The sequence below is a fragment of the Trachurus trachurus genome (assembly GCF_905171665.1).
Source record: "Trachurus trachurus genome assembly, chromosome: 12".
In the NCBI taxonomy this organism is placed as follows: domain Eukaryota; kingdom Metazoa; phylum Chordata; class Actinopteri; order Carangiformes; family Carangidae; genus Trachurus; species Trachurus trachurus.
Window position 1 is genome coordinate 29248276 of NC_139908.1, and position 20946 is coordinate 29269221.

The 20946-nt window shown below is 43.0% G+C and overlaps 1 protein-coding gene across 2 annotated transcripts in view; it reads right to left on the minus strand.

Moving 5' to 3' along the window:
• wdr7 (WD repeat domain 7) overlaps positions 1–20946 on the minus strand; it is a 146725-nt gene that overhangs the window by 118967 nt on the left and 6812 nt on the right. Inside the window, exons 7-15 of one of the 2 annotated variants that reach the window (XM_083983742.1) lie at positions 19260–19379; positions 19007–19152; positions 18596–18698; positions 16532–16651; positions 6141–6288; positions 5872–5987; positions 4980–5112; positions 3288–3508; positions 1970–2165 (exon numbers count right to left, since the gene is read on the minus strand). In XM_083983742.1, the coding sequence (XP_083839868.1) occupies positions 1970–2165; positions 3288–3508; positions 4980–5112; positions 5872–5987; positions 6141–6288; positions 16532–16651; positions 18596–18698; positions 19007–19152; positions 19260–19379 (1303 nt within the window). The remainder of the gene's footprint in view (positions 1–1969; positions 2166–3287; positions 3509–4979; positions 5113–5871; positions 5988–6140; positions 6289–16531; positions 16652–18595; positions 18699–19006; positions 19153–19259; positions 19380–20946) is intronic. The other variant, XM_083983743.1, reaches the window with a different exon arrangement.

A 20946-nucleotide genomic window follows, 5' to 3' on the forward strand; every position in this document is an offset into this window, starting at 1 on the left:
TGACATTAATTAGCACAATGAACAGGATGGCCACAAAAGCAACTTCAAAATTTGCTTAAAGCAGAAGTAAGCGATCCGGTCGTTTTGGCTAACTTCGTTAGTTAACAGCTCCCGCCCTCGTCATGGATCTATTGGTCCTCGTCCCTACGTCACCACATTCACGTGCATCCCTTGGCTGCACACACAGAGAGGACCGCCCCTTTATGCCGTTCTCTCTCCTCATTGGATAAAGGTTGTAGGATACAAGGAAGTATACAAGAAGTTTTCTCCTTGGCTTACAGCAGAGCAGAGTGACTGACAGACCCGTGTTTCAGACCAAACACTCTATAGAAGTGATTGCTGTCTGAAGATAGAACTATTTAAGACTTATATTAACACAAATATTCCGCTTACTTCTGCTTTAATTGTCAATCAAAACTTTCTGTTCTCTGTCTTAGCCTCCATTTATGGCGCATTTCCACTAGCACGGCTCAGCTCGATACGGCTCGGCTCGGCTCGGTTGTGTTTCCAGTACAACTGAGTATCACTTGGTGCCTCCTCAATGTGGGCGGGGTTGTCATAACACGGCTGCGCGAAACCGCCGAGCAACGTACAAATCCGGAAGACCAGAACAACAACAACAACAACAACATTAGAGGAGGACAGCATGGAGGACATGGAGGCGATCGTGTTGCTGCTCACCCTGTGGCTTTTTGTCGCACAGAAGGCAAGAGAAGAGAGCCAGAGAAGACTCCGGGCCGCCAGACAAAACACTATTGAAAAGTACCGGAGAGTTTGGGAATTTACATTCTAGTCGGTCGTCGCGCGGTTATGATGCTTCCAGTGACGACACTCATCGGCCAATCAGTGGAAGGCAGTAGGCTGACGTCACGTTTTAGTAACGCTTCGGCTCGCTTGGAACCAGGGCTGAGGTGATACCAAAAGTGTACCTGGAAATATATAGAGATTGTGAACAGCGAATAGCGCGCCGAGCCGAGCCGAGCCGAAGCGCGCTAGTGGAAACGCGCCATTAGTCTCACATTAGGCTCTGTGTAATAATCTCCATTCATTCGCAAATAAATCCTCAGTCCATCTCCAAACCTCCTCTCTCCATTGTTTCTTATGAGTATGTAAAATGTTTTGTTTGATTATATTAATCTCACTGCAGATTGTCCATGAAAACAAAATGTCTTCACGGACCAAGAGAGGATGTACAGGTGATCAGTCCTCTATCATGCCAACGGTAAAGCAGACATGAATAACGAATGATCCCAAAACATCCTCCAAGAGCAACTTCTTCTAACCATACAAGAACCTTGATGTAATTGTCAATAAAAGCCCTCGACATTTCTGAAATGCTTGTAATTATACTTCATATGTTTATTCTGACAGAACTAAAGCTTATTATTAATTCATCATAACACCACTTGCCACTGTGTAGCTATTTCTTACCAGGCAGATGAACTAATGACACAATTTGTGATTTAGGAAGCTAGGCTATGACAAAGCTAACAGTTAGCCTGCAGAGGCATTATAACATAGCACACCACTGTGTCATTGACACAATGTAAAGACCAAATTTGATCAGTTCTCAGATCAGCTAAATCCTACCAGCACATTTCTGTGGCGTCCGCCCCCAGATTTACCGCTAGCCACTAGCAAACTAGCAACCAGCTAACTTAAGACAACTATTCACTTGCTAACTTAACGATTAGACCATCAACTCCTTTGAACAGTGTTTTCCTCCTTTTATGTAGCAAAACAACTATTTCAAACTGTCTGTTGGCCATGTGGCTGTGTTCATTATGTTTCTCTGGGTTATAACCCCCCTAACCCCCCTATAAATGACACCCCTGCTCATTACTCTCAGGAGCATCCTTACAACCCCAAACTCCTGCAGTGTGACCAAACATTGAATCATAGAATTGTGATAAATGATTTCAGCCATGGCGGTGATGCAGCTTCATAGAGGAGCTCGCCTATTTCTCACCTGTATCCATCTGCCAGACGTAGACGGAGCCGTCGGAGCAGCCGACCACCAGGTAGTCGTCTGCTGGACGCCACTTGATGACCTGGATGGGGAAGAGGTGTCTGGATGCCAGCATGATGCACTTCCTCTCCCTGAGGCTCAGCAGGCCCACAGAGTGGTCGCTGGCCACCGAGCAGACGCAGTGCTGCACCCGGGTCTGCAGAGGAAACACAGGTTACAGTCATACCTCAAGACCGACACGTCACCCACAAGTTAAGAGGAACTCTGGCTAGTGATTGGGTTCAACATTTTATCAAATCTGAATTCACCTGTAAACTTTAAGGCCTGCGTGTATGGGACAGTGTGTGGCTCTGCTGCCCCCTAGTGGAGGTGTAAAAACTACTAGACTGCCATTTGGAATTAGAAATTAATATTCACTGTAAGACAGTGAAGAGAAAGGTGCTCAAGAAAAAAGGACAAGGTGGTAACCTAATAAATGTCTAGATTTTATGATATTGGAATACCATCACAGTCCATATTAAATAAATAAAAACTGAAATCAATACATCTGGTAATAAATATACAAATGTATGTGAATCAATAAATAAATAGCCATTCACTTCAATAAATGAATAGATTTTAAAAAATTACATTTTATTTTTTCCAGGGGGCTTTTATTTTATAAATCCTCATTTATTAATTGCTGGAGATTTGTTGTGTGACTGTTGCCTTGTTCTGAATCTGTGAGATAATCACACCCCTGCAGTGAATGTAAATAAAATGACATTTGAAGTCTCCAAAAATAAATAAATAAATGTGGAATTATAAAATAAAAGCCTCTAAAATGAATACAAATAGAACTGAAAGACTCAAAATGAACAACAGCAGATGGAGAGCATCCAGTGTCTCATTAGAGTATGTGATAGGTCAGTCATTATAGCTGTGGTCAACTCAACAGACGTTACCTGATTTCCGTGGCAACAACACAGATGTAGTTATTTCATCTAAATGTCACTTAACCAACACAGACAGTCTGTGAGCTCTTTGTGTGGTTTTCAGAGTTTGACCATGACACGATGTCATTAAAGTTACTTCAATAGAAACAACATCAACCCGGCAACATTAAAACTAATGTCAGAGACACAAAAAACATCTCTCCACAAACACAACAGACAAAACACTGAGAAAAACTATTAAGAAAATAAAAATAAAGCAAAGCTACGAGGCAAATACAGAGCTGTGTGTGTGTGTGTGTGTGTGTGTGTGTGTGTGTGTGTGTGTGTGTGTGTGTGTGTGTGTGTGTGTGTGTGTGTGTGTGTGTGTGTGTCAGAGGCCTTACGCTGCAGTTCTCCGGGGGGATGATGAGCTGGGTGATCTCTCCTCCGTGGACACAGAAGATGTGCTTCATCTCTCCGGTGAAAATGTCCCAGACGATGACGGAGAAGTCCACTCCTCCAGACACCAGCGAGCGCTGGTCGTAGCGGGGGGAGATCTGGTACGGGTAGAGGACGCACGTCACCTTGTTCCGGTGACCGCGCAGTGTCCGATGGGGCGGCCAGCCTGAAGGAAGGACAGACATGACGCTCAGAGTGGAAGATAGATGAAGTGGAGCCTTCAACAGTTTGGTTTTTATAGAGATGACGGGTCTCAGTCTGATCATGTTTTATATCCTAATTGACCTTCAACTGTTCACAGTTTTCTTCTGACTGGACAAAACCACTCTGCTGGGCCCAGTTGTTCAAAAGGTGTAATCGACTTAAAATTTAAAAATTCAAACTTTACAATTCAAATTTTATTTCATTATAGTAGTTGGGGAAAAGTTCTTAATTTGTTGAATGATCAAAAGTTAACTTCATTTACCTACCACTGTTATGGTTTAAAAGTCAGATGCAAAATATACCGTAAATCAATACATACATAAATATTGTTTGAATTTAATTTAAATCACATTTTGTTCCTAAAACCCACCTTGAATCCAGCTGACTGCTGGGAGCAGAATAATTCAGATTTTCGGGATCATAGGTATCCTGATCAAAGGTTTTGAACAACAAACTGAGGGTTTGATCCAGATTAAAACCAAGACTGGATTACGTGATCTAATCTGATCTCAGAATCCGTTTTTAGTTTTGAACAACCCATTTTCAAGATTTGATCCAATCCATCATTCAAAATCTGATTACCTCTGAACAACTGGGCCCTGATTACTTCATCACAAATGATTCTAATTTCTGAGGAGTGACTGGTATAGCAGCAGTACTTTCCAGCATGTCTTATATTTATCCCTCCCAAGGCTCCTCCTTCTTGTATGAAGAAAAGAGAAAACAGCAACCCGCTGCATTTCTGTGATTCAAATAACACTCTTTCTGATCTTCACACATCTTATGACTTTACATTTAAGGTTACGTTTTGCATAGTGACATTTTTAAAGCTGCAGGGAGATATATGGTTTTAATTGGAATTAAGTTACAAGGTTTAAAATGTACATGTTGAGGCTCATGTTTCTTTTCCTGCCGATTTAGGAATTCCTAAAACTACTAGGCATCAGTCCCCATGAACCGATGTGCAAAAACTGTGGTTTTTGCACATCTCTTCCATGAACACACTGTTGGCTCAGTAGTTTTCACTTCCCTAAGTAAAGTAGATCTCAGCAACTTTTTGGAGACTTGTGGGAGAAAACCTGTAGCTCTGTGAACAGAGGCCTGGTAAACTGGAACTGTCTTGTCTAGGTCAAATCTTCTATTAGCGAGCAGCACCATACGAAATAACTACCAACTCATTTTGTTCCCTTTTCTGTCACTGTTCACAATCTCTTGTCCCTGGATGTTCCTCCCCTCTCCTCCCCTCTCCTCCTCTCCCCTCTTCTCTCCTTCCCCTCCGCTCCCCTCTCCTCTCCTCTCCTCTCCTCTCCTCCCCTCTCCTCCTCTCCCCTCTTCTCTCCTTCCCCTCCGCTCTCCTCTCCTCTCCTCTCCTCCCCTCCCCTCCCCTCCCCTCCCCTCCCCTCTCCTCCTCTCTCCTCCCCTCCTCTCCTCACCTCTCCGGAGCATGTGCTCCCCCTGCAGCAGCTGGACGATGGCGGTCTGGGTGGCAGGAACCAGGATGATGCTGCCGTCTTCTCTCCCACACACCAGTCGACCCTGAGAGGGGATGTATACGCTGGCCGTCACCTGAGGGAGGAAACACAATAAGAACAACACCATGAGGGCACTGAACTAGATGTTGTTTCTTACTCTGAGGCTAGAATTTCACCTTTAAAGTTAAAGCAGAAGTAAGCAGAATTTTTGTGTTAAGTCTTAAATAGTTCTATCTTCCGACAGCAATCACTTCTATAGAGTGTTTGGTCTGAAACACGGGTCTGTCAGTCACTCTGCTCTGCTGTAAGCCCAGGAGAAAACTTTCCTTGTATCCTACAACCTTTATCCAATGAGGAGAGAGAACGGCATAAAGGGGCGGTCCTCTCTGTGTGTGCAGCCAAGGGATGCGCCTGAATGTGGTGACGTAGGGACGAGGACCAATAGATCCATGACGAGGGCGGGGGCTGCTAACTCCATCGGCTGACAAGACGTTATGGTGCGTTCAAGGCAACCCGTAACTCGTGTTTTTCCGACCTGTGAAGTCGTACCAGTTCGATCTGGTACGAGTTCACGGGTCAGAAGTTACGAGTGGCCGTTATAGTGACTTTCACAGGTAAAACAGGTCGGAAAAACACGAGTTACGGGTTGCCTGGAACGCTACAAAGTCGTAAGTTGTGACTTGAAGCCGTAACTTACGGTTTCAAAAGCCTGCCTGGAACGCAGCATTAGTCAAAACAACCGGATCGCTTACTTCTGCTTTAAACTGAACCTGAATCATTTAGTTTTACTTGATTGTGATAATGTCTCATGGTGAAAACATTAAAAACAAGTGTTGTGGAGGATGGTTCAGACCTTGATGGGTTCTTCTTTTCCAGGCAGGACACTGAGCTGGTCGATGATCCCAGCAGACACAGGGGTCAACTTATCAAACGCCTCCTGGAGACTGATGGTGGACGACACCTGCAGCTCTGCAGAGACGGAGAGAGACGGAATGACAGCAAGAAACTTTAACTGGAGGCAGAGAAAAAGCAAATCCCAGTCTAACAACAGCTGAGAGAGTGAAAAAGATATGATATCACTCTTCAACTGTGTGTTTTTACAGCTCTGTCATGTGTCCTCACCAGCAGCAGTGGACAGCGGCTGCAGAGGCGAGGTGTCTGGGATGCTCCACATGGACAGCCTGCCCGCCGAGTCTCCCTGGATCAGCAGCTTGTGGAAGGGCTCGCGGCGGCCGAAGAAGAACCGAGTCACAGGAGGACAGATGAGGAGCTGGAGGACAGCGGCAAAAAAAAAAAGTCATTAACTCATGAAAACCTGCAGCACAAAACCCATCAGACCACTCCCATTGTCTTTAGGGATCAGAGTGTTTATAAGAGATAAGAATTTAAAAACAACTGGACGTGTTGGACTTTATCAGTTTAGTTCTTTTGTGTCTCCTCTGGGTCATGTGAAGCTGAGATGTTTGGTTATGTGCTCTGGTTGTCAATCACCAACAACATACAGCGAACTGCAGCAAAACAGAAACCAGACATCTCTGATTCACCTGGACCTCCTGGATTTCAGCAAATACTGACCAATCCCAAGATACTGTTTTAGGTTCTACTGAGGCTTAGAAACGTCAGTACATTACGATCGAGTGTGAAGATGAAATTAAATCATGTGTAGCCACTGCAGAAGTCCACCTTAACTAGGCTCTGCCAATCAGAAGGAAGGACAGGTGGGGTTAGAAGGAGCACTGCCCACCAGCTGCTCATACAATATAATACATAAAATAATATAAATATTAATAGACTTAAATTTAATCCAGCTATCGAAAGCAACTGGACTTAGTTGTTTGTCTAGGAAGACGTTTCACCTCTCATCCAAGAGGCTTCATCAGTTCATGTACGCAGCTGACCAGGCTGGGACTGGTCCAACTATCTGGTGTGGAGACTCACTATTTAACCTCTTGTGTGGGCGTTTCACAAGGGTGATGATGTCACTGGTTCCCTTTTGTGCTCCAAGTGCCAACGACAGTCGTTGGAGTGACAGTCGTTGGTGGGAAGTTGGTTTCGACTTCGTTAGTGCCCTATTGTGTTCTAACGACAGTCATTGGAGTCACTTGCCACTTGTGAACAGTGGTTGTTCTTTGAGGCTAGATGGTTGAGTCTCCTGGGAAGGGATGAAAGGGCAGCATTGTAAATTGGAGACAGGTGGTGTCTCAGACCTCCTCCCCTGTTGAGGGACGGTTTTTCTACTTTTACAAAAATGGCTTCTTTAACTCCTCTTTCAAACCATCTGTCCTCTCTGTCTAGGATTTGGACATTGCTGTCCTCAAAGGAGTGGGCTTTCTCCTTGAGATGTAAATGAACAGCAGAGTCCAGTCCTGAGGAGTTTGCTCTCCTGTGTTGGGCCATGCGTTTATGCAGTGGTTGTTTTGTTTCTCCAATGTAGAGGTCTTTGCATTCCTCGTTGCATTGGACTGCATACACCAGATTGCTTTTGTGGGTGTGTGGTGTTCTGTCCTTGGGATGTACCAGTCTCTGTCTGAGTGTGTTGCTGGGTTTGAAATACACAGGGATACGGTGTTTGTTAAAGATCCTCCTGAGTTTTTCTGATACTCCAGACACATATGGAATGACTATGTTTTTTCTCTTGTTTTGTCTTTCTTTCTCAACCACTTTGCTGGTTTTCTTTCTGGAAGCAGCTGCAGTTTTCACAAAGGTCCAGTTAGGGTAACCACAAGTTGTGAGGGCGCCTCTCAGGTGCTTGTGTTCTGCCCCTTGGGCCTGTGAGCTGGTGGGCACGTTATCAGCTCTGTGTTGCAAAGTTCTGATAACACCAAGCTTATGTTCCAGAGGGTGGTGAGAGTCGAAAAGTTCAACAACCAGTATCCCCTATTGTGGCAAATCTGTACATGGAGGAGGTAGAGAACAAGGCTTTAAACTCCTTTGAAGGAACATCACCGAGCCACTGGTTCAGGTATGTGGACGACACATGGGTTAAAATCAAAACCAAAGAAGTGCAAGCTTTTACCGAACACATTAACTCAGTGGACAAAAACATCAAGTTCACCAGAGAGGATGTCAAGGACAATAGTCTGCCTTTCTTAGATTGTGACGTCCATATGAAAAAGGACAGGAGCCTCCACATTGGGGTATACAGAAAACCCACACATACAGACCAATATCTACTTTTCGACTCTCACCACCCTCTGGAACATAAGCTTGGTGTTATCAGAACTTTGCAACACAGAGCTGATAACGTGCCCACCAGCTCACAGGCCCAAGGGGCAGAACACAAGCACCTGAGAGGCGCCCTCACAACTTGTGGTTACCCTAACTGGACCTTTGTGAAAACTGCAGCTGCTTCCAGAAAGAAAACCAGCAAAGTGGTTGAGAAAGAAAGACAAAACAAGAGAAAAAACATAGTCATTCCATATGTGTCTGGAGTATCAGAAAAACTCAGGAGGATCTTTAACAAACACCGTATCCCTGTGTATTTCAAACCCAGCAACACACTCAGACAGAGACTGGTACATCCCAAGGACAGAACACCACACACCCACAAAAGCAATCTGGTGTATGCAGTCCAATGCAACGAGGAATGCAAAGACCTCTACATTGGAGAAACAAAACAACCACTGCATAAACGCATGGCCCAACACAGGAGAGCAAACTCCTCAGGACTGGACTCTGCTGTTCATTTACATCTCAAGGAGAAAGCCCACTCCTTTGAGGACAGCAATGTCCAAATCCTAGACAGAGAGGACAGATGGTTTGAAAGAGGAGTTAAAGAAGCCATTTTTGTAAAAGTAGAAAAACCGTCCCTCAACAGGGGAGGAGGTCTGAGACACCACCTGTCTCCAATTTACAATGCTGCCCTTTCATCCCTTCCCAGGAGACTCAACCATCTAGCCTCAAAGAACAACCACTGTTCACAAGTGGCAAGTGACTCCAATGACTGTCGTTAGAACACAATAGGGCACTAACGAAGTCGAAACCAACTTCCCACCAACGACTGTCACTCCAACGACTGTCGTTGGCACTTGGAGCACAAAAGGGAACCAGTGACATCATCACCCTTGTGAAACGCCCACACAAGAGGTTAAATAGTGAGTCTCCACACCAGATAGTTGGACCAGTCCCAGCCTGGTCAGCTGCGTACATGAACTGATGAAGCCTCTTGGATGAGAGGTGAAACGTCTTCCTAGACAAACAACTAAGTCCAGTTGCTTTCGATTTAACCTCCTTTGAAATACTATGACCTGGACAAATGAGAATATGCACCGGCTTAATCCAGCTAATTTTACTGCAATACCTCGGCCACATCTGTCAATCAACAGGGCCCAGTTGTTCAAAAGTAATCTGATCGGATTTTAGATAATAGATTGGATCAAATCTTGAAAATGGGTTGTTCAAAACTAAAAACAGATTCTGAGATCGGATTGGATCACATAATCCAATCTTGGTTTTAATCTGGATCAAACCCTCAATTTATGTTGTTCAAAACTTTTCAGTAGGATTGGGATAACGTTGGTCCAAAAAAACAGGAGTTTGGTGGATTCAGCGTGGAGTCCAGGAACAAAATGTGATTTAAATTCAATTCAAATTGGTCAAATAAGCAACATTTATAATGTAATTTACATTGATATTTTGTGACTGATTTTTACATTTAAGTGATATAGTAATTAAAGTTAACTTCTGATTATTTCACAAAAAAATGATTTTCCCCCAACTACTGGATTATTAAATGAAAACAGAAATTGGTATTTTGAATTTCGAAGTTCGAATTTGAAAAGCATGGTAGAATATGTATATGTATTTGACTAATGTACTAATGTACTGTATATTTGCTTTTTTTTATTCAATTGTTGTGGGTCAGATCAGGTCTGGCTGTTTAAAAGACATGGAAGAAACAAAATGGATCCCCTTGGGTCTGAAATAAAGATTTAATATAGATTATAGATATAGATTATATAGATTTAATAATAATAATAATAATAATAATAATAATAATAATAAAAAAAAACAGCACAGAAAACCATACATGCACCCCATTTTCAAATAAATACACTTAGAGTGAGCCCATGCTGCTGTTCCACCTTTTTTTTTTTTTTTACGTATCTATCAGCCTTCAGTATGATACACAGTCACATCTAGAGCACTCATTATCCTGGTTTGGTCATCTTGAAAAATTTGGATCTGGATCAGACTGATCCAATCCAATGTTGCTTTGAACAACTGGGATAAAATTAAGACGGATTAGGTGATCCTGGATAGAAAAAAGGGGGATTTCAAAATCTGGATCATTTTGATCCAGATTACACCTTTTGAACGACTGGGCCCCGATTACAGCACAACTGTTTTCCTTAACTGTCACATAGTGATAACCAGGTGTCTTCTACACTGGCTACCTCTGTCCATCATTAGGTGAGTTTCCCTCTCTGTCGGTTCGGCAGCGCTGTGAGGTGAGACGTCAGCCCATGAAGGAAATCATGGACAAAATCAAGAGCCATAGACATGGACAGTTGTGTCAAATCTATCACTCTGGATAACTTGAAAGCCTGACGATTTAAACATGATGTGGGAAACTCACCAGGGCTCGGTAGGACCAGGTGAAAGGTCGGCTCAGTTTATGACATATACGTTCATTCTATTTATAACAAGGCAACATGATCAGTTCAGAGGTCACTGAGGGGAAATGGAGGAGATGGTGTGGGGGGAGGGTGGGAGAGCAGCATATCATTTTTTGTTTTTTGCCACAAAGGGAAAATCCACCCCTGAGCAGAAGTAACTCATGCAGTACCTACACTGTTATTTGAATTCCTCATGGCTGTGCAGAGCAGGTACAACTAGACCAGGTCAAAACCAAGTTGAAGCTGTTTGCAGTCTATACCAACTACAGTACCAGCTGCTTTCAGCTCTTTATTTTGAGATGTCCACTGAAAGTTTACTTCTCACACAGTATCATACTCCTGTACACAAAGGTTCATCGATTTCTGTAGTGAATAAAAGTTTTGAAGGAAAAAAGAGTCTCTTTTTCAAATCACACTGTTCATCTACTGGGCATTAGAAAGTTCCCTTTCTCACAGCAGGAGCTTAAATAAAACACATGGTAACATGTTCTACATTCCTAAAACTGAACTGAAGCAGCAGAGGAGTTTTAATGATGACAAAGCAAAGTCATCGGAACTAAAGGAAAATTATAGTTGGGGTGCAAGTGGCAGGCCCCTCCAGGTTTCTACACTATAAAGGTCCATTTGACTAAATCTAGTCCCAAAGCTGAAACAGTTCCAATCCAATTCCAATCCATCGCCTTAACAGTTGGGCTACAGGTGGACTCCCTCTTGTTTCTTGATCATTTAGACTAAAACATTTTGGATTGAAGCTGGATTGGAGCCTGAACAGCTTGCTGTTGTACTTTGTAGTTTGGCCTTGGTGTCTGGCACTCTCTCTGTGTTTCCACAGATCCACCGGAGCTCCATCTCTCTGCATCCCCGCCCTTTCCCCTGCTGTTAGACCGGCCTGCCCTCCCTTCCCATGAACCAGTCTGCCATCCAGTCCCCCCCTCACCAGAAGCTGCCTTCTTCAACTCTTGTTAACTCCATGTTTCCCACATTCTGTGTCATAAACTATAAACTGTCTTCTTGTAACAACATCTATTGCACGTCTGCCCATCCTGGGTTTTTAGACACCAGAGTTTTTCCTCAGTGGATGTGAGGGTCTAAGGACAGAGGATGTTGTTGTGATGCCATGTAAAGCCCTTTGAGACAAACTGTTTGTAAAAACGGGCTATACAAACAAAACTGCCTTGCCTTGCCTTGTCTGTAGTTTAGAAATCCATGCTATGACAGACAGGGCCTCTTGATCTCTCAGCTTTTTGTAGGTTTCACACCTGCCCAGGTTATGACACATAGTCAAAATGTTGTAGACAAAAATCCTGGTTTAAACCCTCACTGTGTGTGTCACTGAGTATTAACGACCAACTATTTTTCCTAAAGGTGTAAGGGAGGTGTCTTCTCAGGAGCTGCCAGTAGGGGGAGTGTTTTTCAAATACAGTGATAATGATGGACAAGATGACAGTCTTGTCCAACATCCACAACGGATATAGACATGGAGAATGGCTGAGGTGTCCAGTGTGGCCACGGTCAGTTAGTGCAGCTCTGTTCAACACTGTGGATAATCTATGCAAAGTGCCACCAAATGTTGTTTTTAAACACACACACAAACCAACACACACACACACACACTACAAACCACATCTTGATATAAGATGTTAATAAACCAGTGATAGTTGGGTTTTAAACAGACAGCACAAGAGAGAAAAGGAGAGAAGATCAACAAGATGTGTTTGTCTGGTCTCTGGGCAGCAGGTGGGCGGGGCTTACACTACTCTATCTATAGAAAAGAATCATTCTAAGGCTATGAAAACCAAACTATTTTTTTAATAACGATTATACACTTATACAAATATAATCATGGGTAGTATATTCAGATTTTGCCTTGACAATTATTACACACTGGACCTTTAATGATGATGGGAAAGTGTGTGTCCCAGGTGAGAACCCCTGTGCTGCATCGTCCTCTCTTCACAATCACAAAACACTAGAATGCTTAATAACTTCTTTCGGACGCTTCAGGTAAAATATGACAAAAACCAAGAATGCAGAGCAATATGCAATATGTATAAAGTCTCAACTATGAGCTCATATTCAAACAACTGTGGTTCCTATAACAACCACTGTAGTATGAAGCCAAAATGTCCAAGTCAACATAAACATGTTTCCACCCTGGTGCAAAAACTCTTTTGATCTCTACAGCTAATTTCCTCATTCTTCGCAACTCATTTGTATAAGTGTTATTAAAGGGGACACGTTATGGAAATATCACTTTTTGAAGGCTCTTTAACATACTGTATATTTGGGTGTTTGTCTTCCAGCCTCCAAAATGTGAGAATTGACAGAAATATCTGTAATTTCCAGGCTCTCTAGGTTGAAATCCATGTGGTTTTATGAGCTGTTCCCTCAGTTGTCTTCCAGTGATGTAACTAGTTTTTTTGAATTTGCATAATCCCACCCCTACCTAGTACCAGTAGAAGGGGCGGGGCAAGCAGTGGTTCATTTGCATTTAAAGGGACAGACACTGAAAGCAGCCGTTGTGAACAGGGCTGTTTAGAGAGGATGAAAAGAGCTGTGATGTTTGATCCTTGGGGGATTTTGACCAAAGCATGTCACAGACATGTCTTTAAGACACCTGGGGACTGTTTTAATTTGTGGAAAAGGGGAAGAATATGTCTCCTTTAAGGGTTACAGTTATGTATAATTGCTAACAATTGTTGTTAATGTCAGTGAGATAAAATGAGTTATTAAGGTCCTTGTTTGTCAAATAAAGTTGAGGTGGATAACAACAGTAATGCCTGGGGATGTCACCACTCAGGGGGAGTGGGGGTGCTGTTTACCAGGAGAAGCCCACCCACCTGCTGTCCAAACAACAAACACACAACCCTTTGTGCAAACTACACTGTTGTATCAGGTCCAACAGACGCACACAAACACCATTTCCTCTTGTCCTATCTGTGCGAGATACTGTGCTTAGTCATGATCACAATATAGAAACATATATACTGAGAATAAGATATGTATGGATACAAATTATCTTTACTCTGGTGACATGTCTTCATGTGAATCTTGTCCCTGTGTCCTCAAAAATATCTACTGTACTGTGGAAACACAATTTGATACAGTTCTTAATCATAAGTGTCAGGTGTCTGGTGAAGATATGTAAAACGGTGTGAGTAACCCTGTCACTGCTGGCATCATCATGTCGGGGACTCGGCAGGTCATTGTTCTGGTTAAAAAGCAGCTTAGGGGACTTTGCATGCATCTTCATCAGTATGAAGACAGATGGGGAGGGTGATGGTGCTTTTGGAGGAGGGGAAATTTGTTTTAGTGGGAATAGAGCATGAAACCAAGTGAACCAGAATGAGTTCAGTCTGTCAGGTGAGCAGGAAGGAGAGCAAAGAGCGGAGCAAACAAAACAGGCACCGCGGCTCTAATGTCAGCGACTCGGCGGCTCACACTCAGCCTCCAGCAGGCTGAAGGCTGCACACAGGGAGCTGCTGCTGTTTACTACCAACACTGGTTACTACTCAAGAATTATGACACGAGCGAAAGGAACCGTAACATATCTATATCATTTGATACCAACCCCATTATATTTTCTAAAAAGCATAATTGGTTTCAATTTCCAGCTAATTTCTATTAGTTGTTGTTTTTTTCCTTTTAAAGTGCATTTTATAAAACACCACATGGGGTGTTTTCTGTTATAATAATACAATAAAATAAATAATTAATCAAGTACATCTTGATATAGAAAGAAAAAAAACTTAAAAGAAGGGTGTTTCATGGAAATAAACCTTTTCCACTGCTTCTAGATGTCTTCAAATTTAGATTGCTGAAGCCTCATTGAAAAAGTGATTCTTGCCATTACAAATACATTGTAAATGATATTATACCATTTATTTGTAGATGGGATGTCTGGCTTAATCCATTTCTTTGTAATTGCTTTTCTAGCAGCTAAACTTAGTATTCCAAATAAATATTTATGTTTCACACTTGTATTAGCTGAGCGTACAATCCCAAAAAGAAGTTTGTCCGAGTTCAATATAATGTCAGTTCCAAATAGTTACTAGTTGTGATAAACCATACGCCCTGGGAACGTCACATCCTCCAGCAGCTAGAAGAAGCTGAATGGTAGCCATGCTGAGCAGCTCTTCTATTAGTAGTAGTAGCAGTCCTGGATTCTCCTCAGTTCTTGGGTCTTGATAAACAATAAGTTCACACTATTATGATAATGATTTTCTCATGTCTAGGTAACAGTAAATGAGCATTGACCATGATGCCAGAGAGGCAGAGCCCTTTGAGTTTTAATATAGACAGAAAAAAAACATTCAAAATGTAGCTGTTTGGTTTGTTTTTGAGTTGGTTTGCTGCCACAGTGCAGAGTGAATGTGAGCCGCCGAGTGAACATCAGCCTTTTTGCTACTGTCCTCAGAGTTTGCTCCTCTCATCCAGTGGCCTCACTCTAGCTGAGCTGTAAAGTCACAATTAAGAGAAACCTCCTCCTGACATGTTGGCTCCAAACTCTTTAACATCTTCACTCCCTTCATCTCAGTGATAACTTTAACGTCCCATCCTGACCTTCATGTCTCTTCTCGTCTGACTGCAGCCTGTACATGTGACACCAACCTCACCATATGACTATCAGGACTATCAGTGTTGGGATTGATTTTTTCATCAGGCCAATCATTGCTTTCAGCTGTTTTCTATCAAAAAGCAGTTTTAAAGTCACTGCAGAGACATAATCCATCACAATGAAACAAGATTGAAATGTCTGAAAAGTCTGTTTCCTCTGTAACGGCTTGTTAACCACCTCTGGATATTTGCTTCCATGTTTCATTTCAGTGAATTCAATAGGTTTATTATTCTAAAGAGGGATCAAAGTTATTAGAATTACTCTGTAATATCCAAAACCACAGGTTAAACAAAGTTCCCTCTACGCTGGACACTCCAGGGAAGACAGTTTAGGACTTAAAGTTCAGGTGTCAAAGTTCATCAAAGGTGAACTCAACATAAAAAAACTTTGAGTTATAGCGGGGCTCCGTGCAGCACTGCATGTCCATATGACGGTTGAGAACGGAGCTCACTTTTCTTCGTCCAAAAAGACACACCAAAAAACATCCAAATACCTCCACACAGCTCGTCTGTAATGTCCCTCTTGTATTGAAGCCCCAACATGAGAAATTGTTCCGAAAAAAATTAAATAAGTCTGTGTTTTAAGCTTGTTTGTAGCGGAAGCTCCCAGTGTCTCAGTTCACTGCTTTGCCTGTGTCTGTGCAACTCTCGCACGATTTGCATTGACACCCAGTTCACGGCTCCGCAAATCGCGCGAGATTCCGACAGAGCAACACTGGGAGCTTCCGCTACAAACAAACTTAAAATATAGACTTATTTAATTTTTTTCGGAACAATTTCTCATGTTGGGGCTTCAATACAAGAGGGACATTACAGACGAGCAGTATGGAGGTATTTGGTGTGTCTTTTTGGACGAAGAAAAGTGAGCTCTGTTCTCAACCGTCATATGGACATGCAGTGCTGCACTGAGCCCCGCTGTAACTCAGAGAAGGCACGGAGGACTCTGAAACTTCTCCCAGCCCTTAGTCCACATGAGGGGGAGTAGATAATGAGTGAAATTTGAACTTTGGGTGAACTATCCCTTTAATCATGCTAAACCAGTGGTATGGTCCATGTTTTGCTTCCATCTGATGGTAACTAAACATTTTCCATTTCCCACCACAATTCAAAATGTGTCTCAGTTTTGTAATTTAAATACCTGAGCTAAGTGCAACTAAAATGGTGAACTAGTGTAATGAGTGGAATTAGCTCAATTTTAGTTTTTACAGCTCAGCCAGGAGCCTGGCCACCTTTGTTCTTCCTGTCTTTGCTCATCAGAATGCATTTCCTGGGGCTTACTGGTGCCTCTAGAGGCTGGTGGTGGTATAGCAGCTCTGGGGTGTAGAGCTCCAAGTCGCACCCGCTGGCAGGGAGGCACATCACCTCCACAGCCACCTCCTCCTCACCTCTTTCTCCTTCCTTAAGAGAGGAGCGAGGAGGACAGGGAGGGAGGGGGGAGGAGGGGAGGGGCGTGGTAGCATCAGAAGACAGAACAATAAAAACAACGACAAAAATAACACACAAAAAAAGGCACAGATGTCAAATAAATATCTACAAGACAATAAATTATGAATACACACATAACAATGTACTTAAGGTCCAAAATGAAATCATAAATCCAGACAGGGTCAGGACCACACACATGGGTTCACAAAGTTTGTAGGTTCTTTGTTTAGATTTAACTCAAATCTAATACTCACAGCCTGGTTTCTCATTCTGTTCCGTCCAATTACCTGGACAATGCTTTTCAATCCATTTTATTAAACCATTTGACTTTATGAGGAGCTTTAACGTGAACAATCTGGAAACAGGAAGTGCTGAGTTAAACTGGTGGTGCTGCTATCAGTTAGTGACTGAAATTGCACTCATATTACAAAGAGAAAGAGAAATTGAATGAAGCTCAGTGGTGTGATATAACTGGTGCTGCACTGATGGAAATGCATTCTAATCAAGGAGTGTGACCAAAACACACCAGATGATCAGTTACTATATATTAGACTATATGGTATATGTGCTATAAATGATTTGTTCACTCATTTTGATCAGTGTAACTGTGTCTGGTGCAGATGGACAACATGTGACATCACAGGTCTGATCCATGTACCTGAAGTATACGAACCAACTAATTATAGGTCTTTTTATAGGCATGTCAAATCAATTATTATTGTTATTGCTAGTATTCTGTTATTGCCTCTTTTTTATGGTTGTCTAGTATCAATGTCTTTACATCTAGTATCACTGTCTTTACATAACTTGTTGTATGTCACTGTACGTCAAATTAACTGTCACTTTGTGGTATGTCATTGCTATATGTTAGGCCTACTGTCTCTATTCTTCTTTTCTTTTGTGTCACTGTTGTCATATGTGCTTTTATTGTCTATATTTTAATGTTATACTATACTATAGAGCAGGGGTGCTCATTACGTCGATCGCGATCGACCGGTCGATCGCGAAAACATTTGGGTCGATCGCGTGATGAAGAACAAAAAAAAAAAAAAAAAAATTAAAAACACAGTTGTCTGGACAGCAGGCATTTTTCTCACAACCGACCCATAGACTGTAAAAGAACCGACCTCAAAAGCGAGGGCAGGTCCGCCGAAGCATCATTCCGGGTGAATCAAGCTCTCCGCCCGTTGTCTTTGTTGTTAATTTGTTGCCGCTCCAAAGAGCGCACATGGCTACTTAATTATGCACGTGCTGACCACATATGGTGCTGAGGCATTCTGGGGGTGGAATATGAGGTGTGTTCATGTCTGCATCATTCTTGGGTCCGGTGTGATTTATCAATGGAATATTGCGCAGAGTTGTGCGTACGCACAGCTTGATCAGTGTTTCCCACTAACAGAAAAAAAAAAAAAGTTTTTTTTTTCTCCTCACGTGTGTTTACGTGAGGTGCGCCCGCACGCGAGAGAGGCGGCAGGTTGAGAGGCTGACAGCTGACAGATGAGAGATGGTGAAACGCTAGCATGATTATTAAAAAAAACACCATCTCTCATCTCTGCCCGCACATAGACAGACACAGGTTCACATACAGACAGGGGCGCACGGTAAATGCAGCTGCCCCCCCCCCCCCCCCCCCCGCATAGTCCGACCAACTGGACGACCAAAAATTGGTAGATCATTTTGACTTGGTCACTTCAAAAGTAGCTCTCAGCCTGAAAAAGTGTGAGCACCCCTGCTATAGAGATAGGCGAATTTGCCAAAAATGTTGAACAAACATTTGTGCTGGAAAATACATCTGGATGTGAAACTATCTTCACATCTTAGCCTTTTTCTTTTATTTTGAACTAATACTGTAATAACATAAATTGGTTCAGGTGAGGCTGCGGTGACAACAGCGCAGAGTGAAGACGGACCACTGACCTGTTTGTCTGTGCGGTTAGCGATGCTGTAGACCAGAGGAGGGATTGAGCCTTCTTTGGTTTTCCCAACATCGCTGCGGAAATGTTCACTAGCAGGCAGACAACTGGAGAAAACACACACACACACACACACACCATACATAAAGAGAATTAGCATCTTTGCTACAATGTGCCATGTTTAAATTGTGTGTTTTATACTGATGCTCAATAACATGCATCCTATTTAATCGACTAGAGCAGAGGTCAGCAACCTGCGGCTCCAGAGCCACATGCAGCTCTTCCGTCCCTCTGCTGTGGCTCTTGTGGTTTACAGAGGGCCAGCTCATTTGGTTGTGGTTCTGAATGGGTTTTGATATGGTAGGAAAGGGCCCAAATGGCTCTTTTAATGCTAAAGGTTGTGAGGGAGGTGTACCTGGCAGGCAGCTTGTAAATGTAGCTGCAGCCGTCCTCCGTCCAGATGATGACTTTGTCTGCAGCGATGAACTCTCCTCCGGTCCAGGCCTGGTCACTGTCACTGGCCACCGAGCAGAGCAGCGAGTAGTCACCTGCATCAAACACCTGACACACACAAAAGGAGCGGGAAACACACAGATGAATCCATCGGTTCAGGATGGATGGATTTCCTGCACTACATTCATCTTCATCTTGGTGCTGCAGTCTCTTACCCTCCAGTACTTGGAGCAGACCACCAGCAGGCTGCTCTGAGTGAAGGTGCAGAAGGAAATACTCTGACAGCCCTGGCAGTAGATCGGTTTGGACTCTTCTTCAAACACTGGGTCCTGGTCCTAAACACACAGATACACACATTAGAGGAAGAAACCAACATATATAATGATACACAAGTGACTCTACTGTTGCACTAAATGCTGTATGGGCAGCTCCATGCAATGGAACCGGATTTCCCCAATTAACAGCTGGGTCGTTGTTTACAGCGTTGGTTCCGTCAGAGATGTCAGGGGGTCCACAGAACTTTGTCTGTTCTGAGGTTGTGATGTTATCAAAATTAGATTTGTACATATTGACATTTTAAAATCCCAATAACAAATCTAATTGGATAATCAAAATCATGTATAAACAAAGACAATAGGAACAAAAACCTACAACCTACCTGCTTATACGGACATGATAACAATTATGACACGACAAAGGAAAACGGACAGAAAGATAAAATAAAATAAAACAAAATAAGACAGAACAAAATAGAATAAAAAGAATCAGATGAATAATTCATTTTGTAAATAAAAGTTTGTATAACATTATTCTTTTGATGTGTCTGTGCTGGTAGGGTTGTGGGGGGGGGGGGGGGGGAACTACTGGTTTACAGGAACAAATAAAGGCTGGCCCCAAACACATAGCCAGGCTAGCGCCGCCTACTGGTTCCGGCAAATTTAATTTGCCTCAACCATGTAGTCAAGCGCTCAAGATTAACCTATGAGCTTAACCGGTGTATAGCACACGTGACCACCAAGCAGCAGCGATTAGTTGAAGCAAATGTAAGCAACCGCCTCCTGGAAGCAAACGAATCCCTATGGCTCGTGTTCAGACGCTATATGAAATGTAATGAAATAAGCGGCTGATGCATCAGGCTACCAAACACAGGCCGGGTCAAAAAAAATTCCACCGCTTGGGACAAACTTACAAGGACATGATCAGACAGGAAGTCTTTCAAAGTTGGTGGACTGTCTATGGGACTGACAGGACAGGAGTGAAGACGAGCTCATGGTCTGCTTCAGAGAGGGACGGCAGGTCTGGGACCGGGTGGAAGTACTCTGACTGACTTAATGAACGGTGCGCAACGGAGACAGAGACCCGGCTCTGACGGCGCAGCGAGGAGAAGAGGTGCCAAGCAGCACGTGAGGAAGATGAAGATGAGCTGCTGAACAATGAATAATGATGAAGCTTTATTAACTGTAACAGCATTCATCTGTCTCCTGCCCTGAAACACACCGGACTGCAATCCAGTCTGTCAGCTGCAGCACGGACATTCTTCCTCTTTGTTCATCTGCTGAACAATGAGTTTGGTGGCTAATGTGTAAAAATGAACAAAGGGAATCAGAAATAAAGGCCTTGCTCAAATAAAAGCCTGCCTCAAACGAGGGGCCGGTATCCTGGGCAGTTGTAGAAAGATGTAAAAAATAAAGGTGCTGGTTACTACTTGAGGAAATGCGGTAGTCAGGTTTCAGGTCTGTGACCCTTTACTGTCCGTCATCCTCTCATTCTCTTGCTCTATCTGATCATATGGAAGTAAACACACCTAACAACTTCATCTGACTGTTTTCACTTGTCTTCTTGTTGTAGTGTATGAACATCTGGCATGAGACTCATGATAGAGTTCTAAACCAACAAACGACG